At 44.5% G+C, this 18,465-nt stretch overlaps 1 protein-coding gene across 1 annotated transcript in view; it reads right to left on the bottom strand.

Moving 5' to 3' along the window:
• Positions 1–16,973, bottom strand: part of LOC149744752 (dynein axonemal heavy chain 2-like) — an 84,901-nt gene extending 67,928 nt beyond the window's left edge. The window contains 6 exon segments of the mRNA XM_089900418.1: positions 38–276; positions 446–556; positions 1,097–1,325; positions 9,358–9,528; positions 11,956–12,017; positions 16,208–16,973. Coding sequence (XP_089756544.1) covers positions 38–276; positions 446–556; positions 1,097–1,325; positions 9,358–9,528; positions 11,956–12,017; positions 16,208–16,364 — 969 coding nt within the window. The 5' untranslated portion in view covers positions 16,365–16,973.
• Between the last annotated feature and the right edge of the window lie 1,492 nt (positions 16,974–18,465).

Here is an 18,465-nt window from a genome sequence, read left to right on the forward strand (position 1 = left end):
TTCTGGCAAGCCTCCATCTTTTGATCCACTCACAGACCTGTATCTGCTGGGCCAGCTTCATAAAGGGCGCCAGGTAGGATGACTTGGCAAGACGCAGGATGGACTCGATGTGTTTCACTCCCGGCTTCACCAGCTGTTTGCTGATGCCAGACAGGTCCATGCATCGGTTGCGCCAGAACTCAATCTCCTCCAAAGGACCTAAATTTTCTCCTGTCTCCACAGTTTCCTGGGCACTGAGCACTTCCTTTATCTGCCGTGTCCAGTGGATCATGGAAGCTGCCGGGGAGAGGACAAAACCTCTGGCATTTCTTTGCAGTACTCCCCAGTTGTGTCCTTCCCTGTTCCCCCTACAGAGCCCTCCTAACCCAACTCCTGTCCCAGCCTCTGGGCTGCCCCCCACCTCTCCCCTAGGAGCCCTGACACATGGGCGGTGCCAGCCACTCACTCTCCAGTCGCTGTACCAGATCTTTGTCTTTAACCACCGCCTCAGGCTTCATGTTCATGGCCTCTGTAGGGATGTAGAGAACAGTGTGCCCCTCCAGTTTGTACCGAGTATCTAAGGAAAGGACCATGAGAGTTCACAGAGGGCGATGGGTGTATGCCACCCCACTTCCAACCATGGTTGATGATCTGGGGCCCAGGAAGTGTACGCATTTCAGGAGAGCATGCAGGAGAAACTATGACTCATGCTTTTTTGATACCAAGCGGGAAAATGACAGAAGGCAGAGATACCTCACTGAGATATTATAAGAGATTGTCATAACATATGGCCAAAGATCTATACCATGCCCTCAACACTCTCTTCTATGACACATGTACTCCCCCCTACTGCCCGCCCCCATCTCCCCTTACCCTACATGTACTCTTGGAAATTTCCAGCTCTGAGCAGGTCTGGCCAACTGTTCTACAGCAGGAAACTCTACCTGGATTAGAAGGCAAACTCTGTACCCTGTTCCACTCATTCAACAAACACATTCCAAGCACCTACTCTCTGCCAAGCAACGCGGGTACTCAGGAGCAATCTCCCCCCCGCCTCACTCTCTCTACTGTTGGTGGGGACTGGGGAGAAAGCAGGCATTCCAGTCTTTCCACTCACCTGTCAGGCAGGCCAAGAACCTGTGCAGGTGAGAAGCAAAATGATTTCGAATGCTCTCGGGCCAGGTTGTGTTTCTAAAGATCTGAGGGGCAAAGACGCCATTGAGCAGCCGAAGCAGGGCTGGGATGTAGGAACCCCGCACTGTCCCAAAATGCACAGTCGCCTCAAAGTTCTCTGGAGTGATGGGAACTTGTGCTTGGCGAATGAAGTAGACAATCTGGTTCTGGGTCTGCATGAAAGACAGTAGATCAGAGTTCAGGGTCCAGGCCCAGCCATGATCCCCAAGGGAATCTGAGGCTCCAATCATGAAAGCCTGGCTGAGTTCTTCGTCGCATTCCCTTAGTGTATCCAATCCTTCTCCAAATATAAGCAACATGAGGTGCTTCCTGTTCTTGTCAGGGACATAACAGAGTCTGTATACAGAGATGTGGGGAGGAAATGGAGAGAGCATGCCTTGAGGGTAGGGACTGTGTATTTTGTCCAACTTGGCTCCAGACCTAGCACAGTCACGGGGACATATTAGATGCTCCATAAATGATGGATGGATGGATAAATGGAGAAAAGGATATAGGAAAACCAGAAAGGAGAAGGACCTAAAGTAAGAGACAACTGTCTAGGGTTTTCCATTTCACTTGCATATACTTTTCCCCCAATTTTTCACTTATCCTTCAGTTGTGTTTATGCTGAGTTTTTGTTGTTGTTTACATTCAGAAATGTATAACTTTCCTGTTGTTAAAACTTCTTAAAGTTTCTGACTTCTACATGCTTAGAAAAGTCATTCCCACTCTAAGATCAGATTCATCTGTCTTTTTTTCTTTAGTACTTTTGTAGCTACTCTTTATACTTGATTTAACTTTAAAAACTGAAAATAAAATGCAAAGAAGAAATTCATAACCATTCATCTTCCCACTATCCAGAATTAAATTTTGGCTTTTTTTTTTTGTTTTTGGTTTTTTTGTCCATGCCATGCGGCATGTGGGATCTTAGTTCCCTGATCAGGGATCGAACCTGCGCCCCTGCATTGGACGCACGGAGTCTTAACCACTGGACTCCCAGGGAAGTCCTTGTATTTCTTTTTGTAAAAAAAAGCTTAACAATTATTATTTTTGTTAAAAATGATATGTTAATTATAAATAACTGAAACAATGCAGAAAAGTACAAAGATAAAAGTTTAAATGTCATCTAAAAATTCCACCACCCAGATATTAATTATGATCATTAGAGAAAATACTATTCCAGACATCTCTCTCTCTCTCTCTCTCTCTCTCTATCTATCTATATATATATACAGAAAAATAAATTAAAAGTTATTTCAAAATAGGATAATGCTATTTTTTTTTTTACATATAATTTATTTATTTTTGGCTGCGTTGGATCTTTGTTGCTGTGCACGGGCTTTCTCTAGTTGTGGCGAGCAGGGGCTTCTCTTGTTTCAGGGCACGGGCTCTAGGCATGCGGGCTTCAGTAGTTGTAGCACACAGGCTCAGTAGTTGTGGCTTGCGGGCCCTAGAGCGCAGGCTCAGTAGTTGTGAGCACGGGCTTAGTTGCTCCGTGGCATGTGGGATCTTCCTGGACCAGGGCTCAAACACGTGTCCCCTGCATTGGCAGGTGGATTCTTAACCACTGCACCACCAAGGAAGCCCCAGGATCATGCTATTTGTAATTAAAAGTATTAAATTTAATTTTACTTGGATTTAATAGAATAAAAACACATTGATGTGAATATAGTAAGTGGTTGAGCTTCAAATAAATGTTTCTTTATCTCTAAGAGAGATTTCTTCTTAAAAGTCCCCTTTCTAAGGTTATAAGAAAGCTTATGAAAAATATTAAGAGGTTAGGACTTCCCTGGTGGTGCAGTGGTTAAGAATCCACCTGTCAATTCAGGGGACACGGGTTCGAGCCCTGGTCCGTGAAGATCCCACATGCCGCGGAGCAACTAAGCCCGTGCGCCACAACTACTGAGCCTGCGCTCTACAGCCCGGGAGCCACAACTACTGAACCCGTGTGCCACAACTACTGAAGCCCACGTGCCTACAGCCCGTGCTCCACAACAAGAGAAGCCACCTCAATGAGGAGCCCACACACCGCAACAAAGAGTAGCCCCTGCTCGCCGCAACTAGAGAAAGCCCACGTGCAGCAACGAAGACCCAATGCAGCCAAAAAATAGATAAATAAATGAATAAAAAGAGGTTAGTTTTCTCACTGCCTTCCAATTTTAAGTTCAGTTGACTCGCTGCTTTGAACGACAAGAACATTGGCATCCTCTTACTCTCTTGCATTCTCTCACCACTTCCCAATTTTTGTTATACTATTATTTTTTACATTGTCCAGGTTGATAACATTCACATTCAATAACATAACCATAATTCCCATGGTTATTTAGTATTAGTTCTTTATTTAAATGAATTGAATATTCACAGAGTCTCTATTCCTGAGTTTTCTATTTGGTTCATTCCTCTTTTTTTTTTTTTTGGTTCATTCTTTGATGAACTGGATTTCCATTGATGACATCATTTTTGCTTTTCAAAGTAGGGTTCTTTCAAGACTAAAAATGACTGCCTATTTGTTGCCTCTATACTTGACCATCTAGGCTGGGAATTATACCCTTGGGTTACACTACGGTTCCTGGAGAACTCATAGGTGTAAATTCTGGGTGTTCAGAGAAGTCTGAGATCAGCCTAATGGTTCCCCTTGGTAGATAATTTGGGATTTTGACTAGAGGCCTAAATAATTATTTCCCAAATTTTTATTTTGAAAAAAATTCCAACCCATAGAAAAGTTGCAAGAAAGGCACAATGAACAATAACATGCCCTTCATCTAAATCCACTAATTGTTAACATTTTGCTGTACTTGTGCATGATTGCACTCTCTCTCATTTTCTCTCCTCTCTCTCTGCTGAGCCATTTCAGAGTTAGCAGCAGACGTTATAAAACTACACCCTTACATACTTCAGCATATGGCTCCTAAAAGGGAGGATATTCTCCAACAGTCTCAACACTGTAATTATCACACTCAGAAAATTTAACTTCATTTAATACTTTTATATAATGCAGTTTATATTCGATTTTCCACAGTGGTCCAAATAATGTCATTTACAGCTGGTTTCTTCCCATCCAGGATCCAATACAGATCACACATGGTTGTGTCCCCTTTAATTCCACATAGTTTCCCAGTCTTTTTCTTTCTACCATGACAGTGATATTTCTAATAGTCCAGGCCAGTTGTTTTCCAAAATGTCCCTTAATTTTGATTTATTGGATTGTTTCCTCATTATTAGATGCAGGTTAAATATTCTTGGCAGGAATACCACATAGGTGATGTTCCCAAAGAATTAATTTCCCCGAATTTAAGTAACCTAACTAAGACGTGTATTGACATTAAACACTGTGCAACAAATTTTTGTGGAATAAAGTATGTCCTTTCAATTCCCACATTCTGTTCCTTCTGCAGTTCAGGGAAATTCTCTGTATTTTTATTATTTTTTTTGTTCCACCGGGTCTTAGTTGTGGTAGGCAGGCTCCTTAGATATGGCATGTGAACTCTTAGTTGCAGCATGCATGTGGGACCTAGCTCCCTGACCAGGGATTGAACCTGGGCCCCCTGCAATGGGAGCTCAGTATTATCCACTGCACCACCAGGGAAGTCCCTCTGTATTTTATTTTTAAATTTATATTCTGTTTCATTAGTTGGTACCCTATGTTAGATCACCTGTGTCTGTCTTTCACAGCTATTAACTTCTCTCTACTTGTATTGTCATTGGTTTTTTCTTCTGCATACGCTGTAATTATCTCAAGCCTCTCTTCTACATCCGTTCAGATTTTCAGTGGTAGCTATTCAGTTCCTTGCTGTTTCTAACCTACTAATTTTAACATGTAAACATGCTGCTTTCTTTATTTCAAAAATCTGCAGTCTCCCTCTTATTTCATTCTCACGTTTTATCATTTCGTCTCTCAGCTTATTAAAAAATTAAATTCATGTTCTTATTAAGTCGTACTGTAACATGATGCTGTTGTGAGGAATTGCCTTCTGTTCAGTTATGTTTTCCTCTTTTGCATGTTTTGTTCTGTTCTTTCTCTCCCTTGATGTAGTATGCTTGCAGTTGCCATGCAATTTCACTTGCCTCATGCTTGCGCAGCTCTCTGAATTCCTTCTTTTTGCTTTAAAGTACTGTGGGTGACTTCCTGATGTCCCACTGTGAGAGCCCAGTTTCATTTCCCCCTCGAAGTTAAAGTGAAAGGGTTGGGTATTTTATGTTTCATTCACTTTTCTCTAGCCTAAGATAACTGCATGAGGGGATGGGCAGATGGTTAAAGCTAATTTAAAACAGTGTAAAATCTTTGTTAAAATACATGGGCTCTTTCTTTTCAGATTTTGTAAAAAAACCGAGGTTCACTCCATCTCACTAGGGGGCGTCCATCATTCCCGCAGGGAGGACGGTTTCCATAAGTTAGTACATAGACCTTTCATTGGTCCCCACTTTTAAAGTTTATTAGATTAGATTTTGCTTCTTTCCTTGTTTGTTTACTCTTGGGTGTTTGCTGTTTTCTCGTTTTACTTTTTACTATTTTATCAAGTCTTCAAGAGTAATAATTTCTTAAGGAAGTTTTTCAATTTCAATCTTGCCCCAGGAGAATACAATTAAATCCATGATCTATTTAGAATATTTTTTGGCATGCTAAATAGATTTTTTTTGAGCTTTGTTGAGGTATAATTGACAAACAAACACTGTATATATTTAAGGTGTACACTTTGCTGTTTTGACATACATATACACTGTGAAAGGATCACGGCAATCAAGCTAATTAACATATCCATTATCCCATATGGTTACCATTGTCTTTTTCTTTTTTCTCTTTGTAGTGAGAACACTTAAGAACTACCCTTTAGCAAATTATACATTATAGTATTATTAACCATAGTTACCACGCTGTATATTAGATCTCCAGAACTCATTTATCTTGCATAACTTAAACTTTGTACAATTTTCCCCCAGTTTTATTGAGATATAATTGATCTATAACATTGTATTGGTTTAAGGTATACAGTGTAATGATTTGATATGTATATTTATTGCAAAATGATTACAATAAGTTAACACCTATCACCTTACATAACTACAATTTTTTTTTTGTCAGAACTTTTAAGATCTGTTCCCTTAGCAACTTTCAAATATACAATACGTTTTGTTAACTAGAGTCACCATGCTGTATGTACATTAATCCCCAGAACTTATTTATCTCATAATTGGAAGTTTGTACCTTTGACCAACTTCATCCATTTTCCCTACTACCCCATCCCCAACTCTGGCAGCCACCAATCTGTCCTCTGTTTCCCTCCATCTGAATCTCTGTTTCTCAATCTGTCCTTTCTCTGTTTCTATGAGTTAGTTTTGTTTTTTTTTTTCTAGATTCCACATATAAGTGAGATCATACAGTAATTGTCTTTCTCCATCTGATTTATTTCACTGAGCATAATATCCTCCAAGGCCACTCATGTTTTTGCAAATGGCAAGGTTTTTTTCTCTCTCATTGCTGAATAATATTCCTGTGTGTGTGTGTGTGTATTCCACATTTTCTTTATCCACTCATCCAATGATGGACACTTAGGCTGTTTCCATACCTTGGCTATTATTAAATAAACTATAATGAATGTGGGGGTGTGGATATTTCTTCAAGATCGTGATTTCATTTCCTTTGGATATACACCCAGAAGTGGGATTGCTAGATCATATGGTAGTTCTATTTTTATTTTTTTGAGGAACCTCCATACTGTTTTCCATAGTGACTGCACCAATTTACATTCCCAGTACACAAGCGTTCCCTTTTCTCCACATCCTCATCAATATTTGTCATCTCTTGTCTTTCTCACGATGGCCATTCTAACAGGTATGAGGTGATACCTCACTGTGGTTTTGATTTGCATTTCTCTGATTAGTAGTATTGAGCACCTTTTCACGTACACGTTGGCCATTTGTATGTCTTCGTTGGAAAAATGTCTTTTCAATTCTGCACGGTTTTTAATCACATTGTTTTGTTTTCTTGCTATTAAATTGTATGATTTCTTTATATATATTTTAGATATGTATTCATCTCTTATCAGATATATGATTTGCAAATATTTCCTCCCATTCATAGGTTGACTTTTCATTTTGTCGATGATTTCCTTTGCTGTGCAGAAGCTTTTTAGTTAGATGTAGTCCCACTTGTTTATTTTTGCTTTTATTGCTTTTGTTGTAGGGACAAAAAATTTGTACCCTTTGACCAACATTTCCCTATTTCCCCCTTGCCCCACTAGATTTTTTTAATAGAAAACCTTTGTTTTCCATGTTTCCCTATTCATCGAATAATCCATCTTTCCCCACAGATTTTAAAAGCAATTTTTGTAGAAAATGCTTACATATATGTTTCTGGACTCTCTCTGTTTCTTTACTGTTGCTTATATAATACATATTCGTGCCCCAATCTAACTATTTTAATTACTGTAATTTAATAAAAGATTTTCATAGTCACAGATCTCCTACATTACTTTTCTTCTTCATCTTTTTTTTTTTTTTTGCTATTTTCATTTCATTTTTCTAGATATACTTTTAAAAATCCTTTACACTAGGGATCTAGGGTCTGTGGCACTTTGATTGGAGTTGCATTAAAACAGTACATTTTTTTGGATGGAATGATCTTTATAATATTAAGATTCCCACTCAGAAACAGGATAGGGCTCATCATTTTTTTTTTTTTAACATCTTTAGTGAAGTATAATTGCTTTACAATGGTGTGTTAGTTTCTGCTTTATAACAAAGTAGGGCTCCTCATTTATTTAAATCTTCTTTCTTGGCCTGCAACAAAGTTGTTTTCTTTCGTATAAATCCTAAATTATTTTTTTCAAATTTTTGTTCCTTTTGTGAATGAAATATTTTTTTCATGATGCTTTATAGCCGATTATTGCCAATACGCGGGAAAAAGCCATGGCCTGTTTTGGGTTTTGTTTAATGTGGAAGCTTCACAAATTGTGCTGCTGAGCAGGGCCATGCTAATCTTCATTATCATTTCAATTTTTGTATACGTGCTGCCAATAAAAGCAAAGCAATAGCCCTTCTTCTTTTCCAAAATTTTATTTCTAAAAATTTCCAACATACAGAAACACCAAAAGAATTTTACAATAATGACCTGTACATCCACCACCCATATTCTACCACCAACATTTTACTATACTTCTGTCTTTTTTTTTTTTTTTTTTTTTGTGGTACGCGGGCCTCTCACTGTTGTGGCGCCTCCCATTACGGAGCACAGGCCCCGGACGCGCAGGCTCAGCGGCCATGGCTCATGGGCCCAGCCGCTCCGCGGCATGTGGGATCTTCCCAGACCGGGGCACGAACCCGTGTCCCCTGCATCAGCAGGCAGACTCTCAACCACTGCACCACCAGGGAAGCCCTATACTTCTGTCTTTTAACTGTTTCCCTACCCATGGTTTACCTTTCACCTATGTATCCTCCCCATTGTTGGAACAGTTATCTATCTAACCCATGAAAGCCATCAATAGTTCCCTCTGGGATAAAGCCAAATTCTTTAGCATAACATACAAGGCCCATCACAAGCTGACCCCAACCCACCTTTCCAGTATCATTTCCCACAACTCCTCTTTCTTTGCACATAAAGTGTTCTTTACCTGGATGCTCTTACTCAGCCTCGATGAAATCCTACTTACCCTTCATCCCCAACTCAAATATCACCTCCATCACCAAGCCTTGCCAGCATTCCACTGGCTACATTAGTTGCTTCCAAAAAAGCTCTTATAAAGCTTTGCCCAGGCATCATAATATACTGTAAATATTTTTTATATGTCTGTCTTCCCCACTAAACCATGAGATCATCAAAAGCAAAACCTTGGGGCTCCCCTGGTGGCGCAGTGGTTGAGAGTCCGCCTGCCGATGCAGGGGACATGGGTTCATGCCCCTGTCCAGGAAGATACCACGTGCCGTGGAGCGGCTGGGCCCGTGAGCCATGGCCGCTGAGCCTGCGCGTCCGGAGCCTGTGCTCCGCAACGGGAGAGGCCACAACGGTGAGAGGCCCGCGTACCGCAAAAAAAAAAAAAGCAAAACCTTGCCTCATTCCTCTCTGTATCCTGCTGCCAAGCAGGGTGTCTGACTCACTGTGACGCTCAACAGACCTTGTACACAGGAGATAAGACTCACAGACGACAGAGATCCTCAGAACTCTCAGCCCCCTGGAAGAACACCCTGAGGTCTGGACCGTGGAGTACGCACCTGCACAGGCATCCCCAGACCTAGCTTCAGCCCCAAACAGGGATCGATGAAGATGGTGAGGATGGGCTCCGAAGGGTCCTGGGCAAAGTGTTCCAGAATGGTATCGTGCTCCTCTGTCCAAGTTGCAGCTGCCAGTCCTGTCAGCACAGCTCGGGACAAGAAAAGGGGCTTCTGCAGAAGGACAGCAGAGGGCCAGAGCAGGGACAGCTGTTGGGATGGGTCACTTCTCCCAACCACTGTCACATATGAGGACGTGGGGGATGAGAGAAGTCAGACAGCTTCAGAACGGGGAAGGGAAAGCTGAGAACGGACTGAAAGACAGGTTTCAAGCTTTCGAAGAAACAAGACAATAAGATTCTCTTCCCTCTACCAGTAAAAATAGAATGGATCATGAAGGAAGACTGAGGGATATTATCTTCCCAAGATATTTCATTTATGCCTGTGTTTGTAAAAATGTCTTATCAAGCAACCCTCAACCTCACAGTAAAACTAAATCAAGGGAACATGTAGGATATTAGCCTAAGTCAAACAATTAGGATTCCATATGTATGTGTTAGCATATGGTATTTGTTTTTCTCTTTCTGACTTACTTCACTCTGTAATGACAGACTCTAGGTCCATCCACCTCACTACAAATAACTCAATTTCATTTCTTTTTATGGTTGAGTAATATTCCATTGAAGCTGGGACAAAGTGAGAGAGTGGCATGGACATATGTACACTACCAAATGTAAAACCGATAGCTAGTGGGAAGCAGCCGCATAGCACAGGGAGATCAGCTCGGTGCTTTGTGACCACCTAGAGGGGTGGGATAGGGAGGGTGGGAGGGAGGGAGATGCAAGAGGGAGGAGATATGGGAATATATGTATAACTGATTCACTTTGTTATAAAGCAGAAACTAACACACCACTGTAAAGCAATTATACTCCAATAAAGATGTAAAAAAAAAAAAATCCTTGCTAGGGAATTTCCTGGTGGTCCAGTGGTTAGGACTCCACGTTTTCACTGCCGAGGGTGCAGGTTCAATCCCTGCTCGGGGAACTAAGATCCCACAAGCCGCGGAGTGGAACCAGAAAAAAAAAGCTGCTAAACTGCTAACACCCAGGTCTGGAAAGTGTTTGTTGCTAGTGCAAGGGCAAATTTGTTTGAAAAACAATTTGGCATTATGTATTAAAGGTGTTAGAAATGTTCTTTACTCTTTGATTCAGGAACTCCATATACAGGAATCTAACTTAAGGAAATATTAAGTATTTCAAAATGTGTTAGTTTTATTTATAATATTCATCACTGTATTATTATGAGAGCAAAAAAATCATAAATGGCAAATGTCCAAGAGTAAGGATTTAACTGTGATACATATATCTTACGGAGCACCATATGACCATTAAAAATGGCGCTTAAAGGGGCTCCGCTGGCGGTCCAGTGGTTAACACTCCACGCTTCTATTGCAGGGGGCACAGATTCAATCCCTGGTCAGGGAACTAAGATCCCGCATGCAGCACAGCGGCCAAAAAAAAAAAAAAAATGGCGCTTACAGAGAATTCCCTGGTGGTCCAGTGGTTAGGATTTGGTGTTTTTCACTGCTGGGGCCCAGGTTCAATCCCTGGTCAGGAACTAAGATCCCATAAGCTGTGCAGCCAAAAAAAAAAATGCTGCTTACAAAAAGTATGTAATAACAGTAATGAAAATACTACATATCAAAAAAAAAGAGGTATCTTGTGATTTACATATTTGTGATTAAAAAAATAAAGGCAGCCTGATGTATTTTTTTAAGTATACAATAACATGAAGAATAAAAAAATGTTTTGTGAGAAAGCCTAATAAAAAATTATAATGTGTGGTACAGTTGGGATTGTTAAAAAACAAAAAAACTTGCAAATCTACACAGAAAGAAAGGACATATACCAAATCAGTAACCTTGGATGTACATATACCAAATTAGTAACGCTGGATGTGTTCAGACAGTAATACTATGACTTTTATTTTCCCTTTCTTTGTTTTACTTTTCTGTCCCTTCCAATTTTTTTCTTTAATGAGTAGTTGTCACTTTTCTCTCCCTTTTTAAAAAAGTTCAAGGTCACCATTCTATTCTTCTAACCCAGGTAGCTGAGGGTGTGCCTAGGCTCTGATGCAGCTTGGAAATAAAGGTGTAGAGGTTACTGAGTGCCAAATTCTGAAAGTATTTCAAGTGGCTTCTGTAAACTCTTCAGCCAAAGGAGGGAACTGAAGGACAGGAAGAAAGAGGATGTCTTGGAAATTAGTATCCAATTAGGACAGTGTCCGCCCAGCTTGTTCAGATGTTCACCCATTCAACGGATATAGCTTGTTGCAATCTGACCCAAGGTGGAGAGATGAGGAAGGGCCTTCCGAGAGCCCTGTTCCCCACTGAAAGCCCTATTCTTTGGGAGGGGTAGGGGACACGGATAACTTTGTCCTTTACTCGGTGTACTGGATTTGCAGTGAGCAAGCTACCAGTAGAAAGTAAAGAGAAGGTAGTGAGAGATTGAAGAGAATTCCTCGTACACCATTCTGCAACTGATCCTTTGATTCACCAGTTGTTGGGGAGGAATATTTGTCTCAGAGAAAAGCCAAACTTACCACGTCTACCTCACACTCCTGTAATTCTTCTTTCTGTATTTCAGGTTCCTCCAATATTGGCTCTGGGAAGAATGAAAATTCAAAAATGAAGGCATCCCATTAAAAGTTAAACACAGAGACTTCCCTGGTGGTCCAGTGGTTAAGTCTCTGAGCTTCCACTGCAGGGTGCATGGGTTTGATCCCTGGATGGGGAACTAAGATCCCACATGCCGGACAGCACAGCCAAAAAAACAACAACAAATAAAAGAAGTTAAACACAGAGTCACCATATGACCGAGCAACTCCACTTCAAGGTACTTGAAGTACCTTGAGAAACTGGCACCCCATGGCCCCTATATCTTTACTTCTAAGTTGCACCAGAGCCTAGCCTCTTAGCAGGCACTCCCTATTCCCCTTTCCTCCCAGATCCTGGTGACCACTAATCTACCTTCTGAGTCTATGAATTTGCCTATTCTGGACATTTTATATTAGTGGCATCATACAATATGCGGTCTTTTGTGACTGGGTTCTTTCACTTGGCATATTTTCAAGGTTCATCCACGTTGTTGTACCGTAGCAGACCTTCATTCTTTTTATGGCTGCATAATATTCCACTGCAATTTGTTTATCCATTCATCGTGGATGGATGCTTGGGTGTGTCCACCTTTCGGCTGCTGTGAATAGCACTGCTGTGAACACGGGCATACAAATGTCTGTCCGAGTCCCTGCCTCCAGTTCTCTGCAACTAGACATGCCACAGCTAAGATCCCACGTGCCACAACTAAGACCCAGTGCAGCCAAATATAAATAAATATATATATATATTTTAATTTTTCTTTTAAAAAGCCGACTGGGGCCGGAGGGGGCACAGGAGGAGGCAGGGGAATGAAGGCAGTCAGTATTAAGGTCATTCTAGGCATTCAGCATCTGGCCTGCCATTCTTCCCCCATCCTGTTCCCACATGGAGAAGCTGGGGCCCACAGAAATCAGCCCCTCTCCAAGCAAACTGCCATCCCCACTCTGGACTCCATAAAACCCAGGGGGGTGTCCCTCTCCTTCCTGATCTGTTGCTCACACAGAGAGACTGGGGTAAAACTGGTGGACCTCCCATCTCCCGTGGGCTGAAAGGAGGAAGGAACAAATGAGGGGCAACCAAAAGACCTTGGGAACAGGACACTCCAACTTCCAGAAAGAAAACCTAAGAGGGGAGTGAGGCACACAGGCCGAGGAAGGAAATCATGAGAAAGATGGAACAGCTGATTCTAGGAGCTCAGTGGTGAGTGGGATGGGTAACCAAGAAACCCAACGCCCTTCGAGAAAGCCAAGGGCATCCAAGGTTTCAGACAGGAACGAGGCGGGGGAGGGAGACTGAGACAATCTCAAGAGTAAACTGGTTTTGTCCTCTATTGTAATACAATTTATATAAAGTCTAAACCATGCAATACGATACTAGTATGTGATGGTCATGGATACACACAGTAAAAATTTAAGAAACAGGCTTGAGAATGACAAACACCAACTCAGGATAGCAGTGACCTCTGGAGAAGGAGAGAAGGGCTTGGGGGTGGGGGGGCGGGTAGCAGGGGGACAAAGGGATTCACTTGTTGCCATCATGGTTTATTCTCACACTGGGTGACGGGTACATGGGTGTTCATTATCTCATTCTCTGTATTTTTTCTGATTTGCCTGAAATACAGGTCTACAATCCCTTAACCAAAACCCTTGGGATCAAGTATATTTCAGAATGTAGACTTGTAATAGCGTTTGGTATATGAGACCCCCACCACATCTTGGGGCCTCTAGAACAGCACTCCACAAACTTTTAATGTCAGTATTTCTGCAGTAAAACGTATGAAAATTTATACTAAGTGGTTTAAATAGACTATAAATACCTTCAGGTCAGTTTAGGTTACGTCTCACCGCCAAATAAGTTTGGATGCCAAATTTTGGGGGAAAAAAACTTTCAGTTCTTAGGGCTTTTTAAAATTAGAGGTATGGGATTATGAACCTGTACTTCTTTTCTTAGTGGGAACAGAGGAGCACTTAAGGAAGCAAAGGGTATCAATAAAGACCTCAAAAGGGTGTCTTGCCCTTTAACCCACCATCCTTCACCAAGAAGTGTTTTAGGCCTGGTCTTAGTCCATTTGGACTACTATAACAAAATACCATAGACTGGGTGGCTTCTAAACAGCAGACATTTATTCCTCACAGTTCTGGAGGCTGGAAGTCCTAGATCAGGGTGCCAGCAGGGTTGGGTGAGGGCCCTCTTCTGGGGTGCAGACCTCTCTTTGTGTCCAGCGGAAGGGGGCAAGGAATCTCTCTGGAGTTGCTTCTTTTAAGGCACTAATCCCCCTCATGACAGCTCCACCCTCATGATTTAAGCAACCTCCCAAAGGCCCCTCCTACTAACGCCATTGTATTGGGCATGAGAATTTCAACATATGAATTTGGGGGGACACAAACATTCAGACCATAGTAGGCCCCCTCTGTCTCCTGTGGGACAGGCCTCAATCCCTCCCCAACTCCAAAGAGTACAGGGATTTTTTTTTTTTAATATTTACTTATTTATTTGGCTGTGCAGGATCTTTCATTGCGGCACACGGGATCTTTAGTTGCAGCATGCATGTGGGATCTAGTTCCCTGACCAGGGATGGAACCCAGGTTCCCTGCATTAGGAGCACGGAGTCTTAGCCGCTGGACCACCAGGGAAGTCCTGAGTACAGGGATTAAGGCTCATTTCAGGGCTGCCTTGGAGGCCCAAGTCTTCTCTGAACCTCTATCAAGTGTCAGCTAGAAAGTTCCACATCAAACAATAAAAAGGCTTAGAGCTAAAAGGACTCAGAGATCCTTGGTGTTTGGGGGTCAGTGCTTTCATTTAGAAGTTCCCTTTTTTCTTATAACTTTTATTGGAGTATAGTTGATTCACAGTGTTGTGTCAGCCTCAGGTGCACAGCAAAGTGAATCACCCATATATATACACACACACATCCACTCTTCTCTGGATTCTTTTCCCATCGAGGCCACCACAGAGTATCGGGTAGAGTTCCCCGTGCTGTACAATGGCCCTTATTACTTATCCACTGTACACACAGTAGTGTGCATATGTCAATCACAATCTTCCAATTTACCCCTCCCCCGCTTACCCCCTGGCAACCACAAGTCTGCCCTCTACGTCTGTAACTCTATTCCTGCTCTGCAGATGAGTTCATCTGTACCCTTTTTTTAGATTCCACATATAAGCAACATCACATGACACCCTGACATTCCCTTCCCACCCCAGAGGAGTCTCCAAGTTGAACTTCACTGCCTTCCGTCCTCCCTCCCCTTGCTCCCGGTACCCAGCGTCTAGGAGCCAGTCCCACTTGAAACTGCTCTTAAGAGAGCTCAGAAGAAAAAAAATTGCATGGTTCCAATGTCCAGATCCCAGGGCAAGGCCCTGTGTACCCTGGACCTTTCTCCCGTGCCCACGCTTAATCTCTCAACTTTTAATATTAAAAGGAGATTCTATTTCTCTCCATCTTGACAGGCTGCTAGCAGTGGAAAGAAGCCCCAGGTAAACGGGGAGGACTATTCTTAGCTAACAGTCATAGCTACACTGGCCAGTGCTCTAAGGGGCAGCCTAGTGACAGCAACAGCTACCAAAAACCTTCCAACCCTATTGGCCCCAGCTCACCCAACAGGAAGGAATCCCTCAGATCAAAGCCACAAGAGGCAGCCTCTTTAAACTCTTTTCTTCCTCAATCTAGACATCAGGCTTCTTTTCCTGTGGCCCTGAACCTGAACCTCCTTAGTCTACCAAGGCCCTGACGAAATGAGGGCAGAGATACAAGAGCCTTAAACAGATGGGAGAAAGATTCAGTCAGGCTTAGGATTCAAAGGATGGCAAAGCAGGCTGAGTCTCCATGGTGATGGGCTTAATGGGAGGAAAACATTATTTGTTTTGCCACCCAGGGTGAAAATGGGAAAAAGGAAGAGATCAAACCCTCTTCACTGGGGTAGGAGCAACCAGGAACACTTGAAATAAGGAAGAAGAGGCTAGGATAGAGGATTGGCTGGTGAGCTCTTGGTGCACTGGGGGAAAATTTTAAGACAGAAAGAACAAGTATAAGGCTGGCCAGGAAGAAAACACAAAACAAGGGACCTAGCAGCAGGCCTGAGATTCCGCTGAACCCCTTGCTTCTTACCCAGAAGCAACAGAACCTGCTCCCCGGCCCTAAGACCCTCCTTCAATACAAACATTCTGCCTCCAAGCCTCTTCCCAGCAGGTACCCACCAGGCTCCTCCTTGAGAGACTCGGGCTCTGCCTGGGACTCACTGCTGGCCGGCAGGGTGGTCTCCACAGCCTGTACGGCCAGAGCAGACTGAGCGACTCGCCAGCGGGTGCTTCCCCGGCTACTCACTTCCTGCTTCTTGTCGGCTTTGCTGGACATTGTGTTGGCAAAACCTGTAGACACACGGAAGCTGGGGGACCACCACCAGATGCACCCCCAATCCTCAGTCCTTTCCCTGGGATAGCCCACTTTCTTCAGGGCGCTGGGTTAAAAATTAAAATCAGTCCCTCGAGGCATTAGGAATAAATGGAAGCTAAACAGGAGGGCATAGGGAATTCCCGGGCATCCCAGTGGTTAGGACTCGCGCTTCCACTGCAGGGGGCACATGAGTTCCGTTCCTGGTCGGGGAACTAAGATCCCACAAGCCCCAAGGCGTGGCCGGGGGGGGGGAAGAGGGCACAGCAGACACCCACTCATGAGGATTTAGGAACCCCTATCTCTGCCCAGAGGTATGAGAACGTAAGATAATCAGGGAAACATCTACCACGCTGAGGTGTGGTTGCACACACCCTCAAGCACTCTAGCTCTCAGGGGCCATGGGCGAGTGAGAGAGGGCCCAGGGAAGGGAAGACTGTCCCCAGGTTCCACACTCTCTGTCATGTCACTGAGCAACCAAGATGATTTTCCTATGTACCTCCTTTTCTCCCAAGTTACCCCCTGGAAGCGGGGGAGAAAGAAAAATGCCCCTCCTACCCACACTAAAATCTGTGACCTCCTTAAACAAGGAAGAAAACAGTATTTGCAACCTGTCTCTTCAGCTTTTCAATCCTGACGGGCAGAAACCCTGTTCTGTGTGTACTGAAAAGGTGTCTTCACACAGTTGGCTGAGTCTGTGCTAACCGATTACTGAAGACCAAGAGCGTTCGATTCCAGATGTCCTGAGAACAGACTGGAAGAGGAAGGACAAAGGTCATCCAACAATGAACTTGGAATTGTGTCTGGGGGAGGGAGAAATGGGGCGATGAGGAAGGCTCAGTAGTGTCTCTCTCAGAAAAGCAGGAGGGCGGGAAGCGGGGCATCTCTGGCGGGCGCCCAGAGCAATGTCTGATTCGCTGGGCAGTTCCTCTTCACTCAGCTCTAGCCTGACAACCACCTGTGGCTTTTCTTCCTCATCCCCACAGACTGCCACAGGCATTGATCATACGCTATGAGTTTCACACTTGAAGGATTTGTACTTTGCTCCAAGGAACACCGTTCTATTAGGCCAACACATCAATAAAGCCAGGTACCACAGCGCGGCTTCTGCCATCAGTCTCCAGAGAAGCGTCAGGCTGTGCTTCCCTGCCTCCGGCTGGAGCCTCAGGAACATTCCGGTGGCAAGGCTGGGAGCCACCTCCCCATGGGGTTCGCCCCATGGTCCCACACCGAGGCCCCAGGAGGAGCCTTCTACTAGCCTGGGGCTCATTTTATTTCTCAGGAAATACCGTAGGGGGCCGGCCCTCTCCTCCAACCACCAGTGGCTACCAGTGGGCAAATTTCCCCTCACAGGAGCTTCCTCACAGAACTGTCACAACCGTCGCCGCTCCTTCCTCTCAGCTGCCCCTTCCTCTGCCCTCCCCCCGCAACGGCCCCTTCTTCCCTCGCCCCCGCAACTCTCCCTCGTACCCCTCACCACTGCCCCTTCTCCCCGTAGCTTCCCACTCTCCCCGGCATTCCTCCCTTCCTCCCTGGTGCCCTCCCCCGCCAACACACACCTCACGACGCCGACCCTCTCCTCCCTACGCCGACCGACCGGCCACTCCAGCTGAGAAGTTGCCCCGCGTGGCCCTCTCGGGCCGGCGCCTGCACGCGTCGCCTTGGCAACCCCGGGCACGGGCAGCGGGGGGGGGGGGTGGAGGGGGCGAGTGGCGGGGGCCCGAGCGCGCCGAGCTAGCGTCCTCGGCGCAGACGCAGAGACGCCCTGATCAGCCGCTCCCGGCTGGGCGGCGCTCACGTCACCCCGGCGGGGAGCCGGGGCAAGAGGGCTGGGGGGCACGGGGAAGCCGCTAAACCTGGCAGGCTGGAGGGGGGCTGGAGGGGGACGGGAGGCCTGGTCTGAGGACGGGCGGTAAGGACTGGGGCTGGAAACAATGAGTGGCCTCCCGCAGGACACTGAAAAGGCTGGGGGAACCCAAGCGCCCGACCCCGCGCGCGGGTCTGTGAGCTCCATTCCGGGCGAGTCCAGCAGATGGCGCCCGAGGTCCCGTCTGCGAGGCTCACG

This window comes from Delphinapterus leucas, chromosome 19, assembly GCF_059928025.1.
Source record: "Delphinapterus leucas isolate spDelLeu-1000000601 "Yukka" chromosome 19, BTC_Dleu_Yukka2, whole genome shotgun sequence".
NCBI lineage: Eukaryota > Metazoa > Chordata > Mammalia > Artiodactyla > Monodontidae > Delphinapterus > Delphinapterus leucas.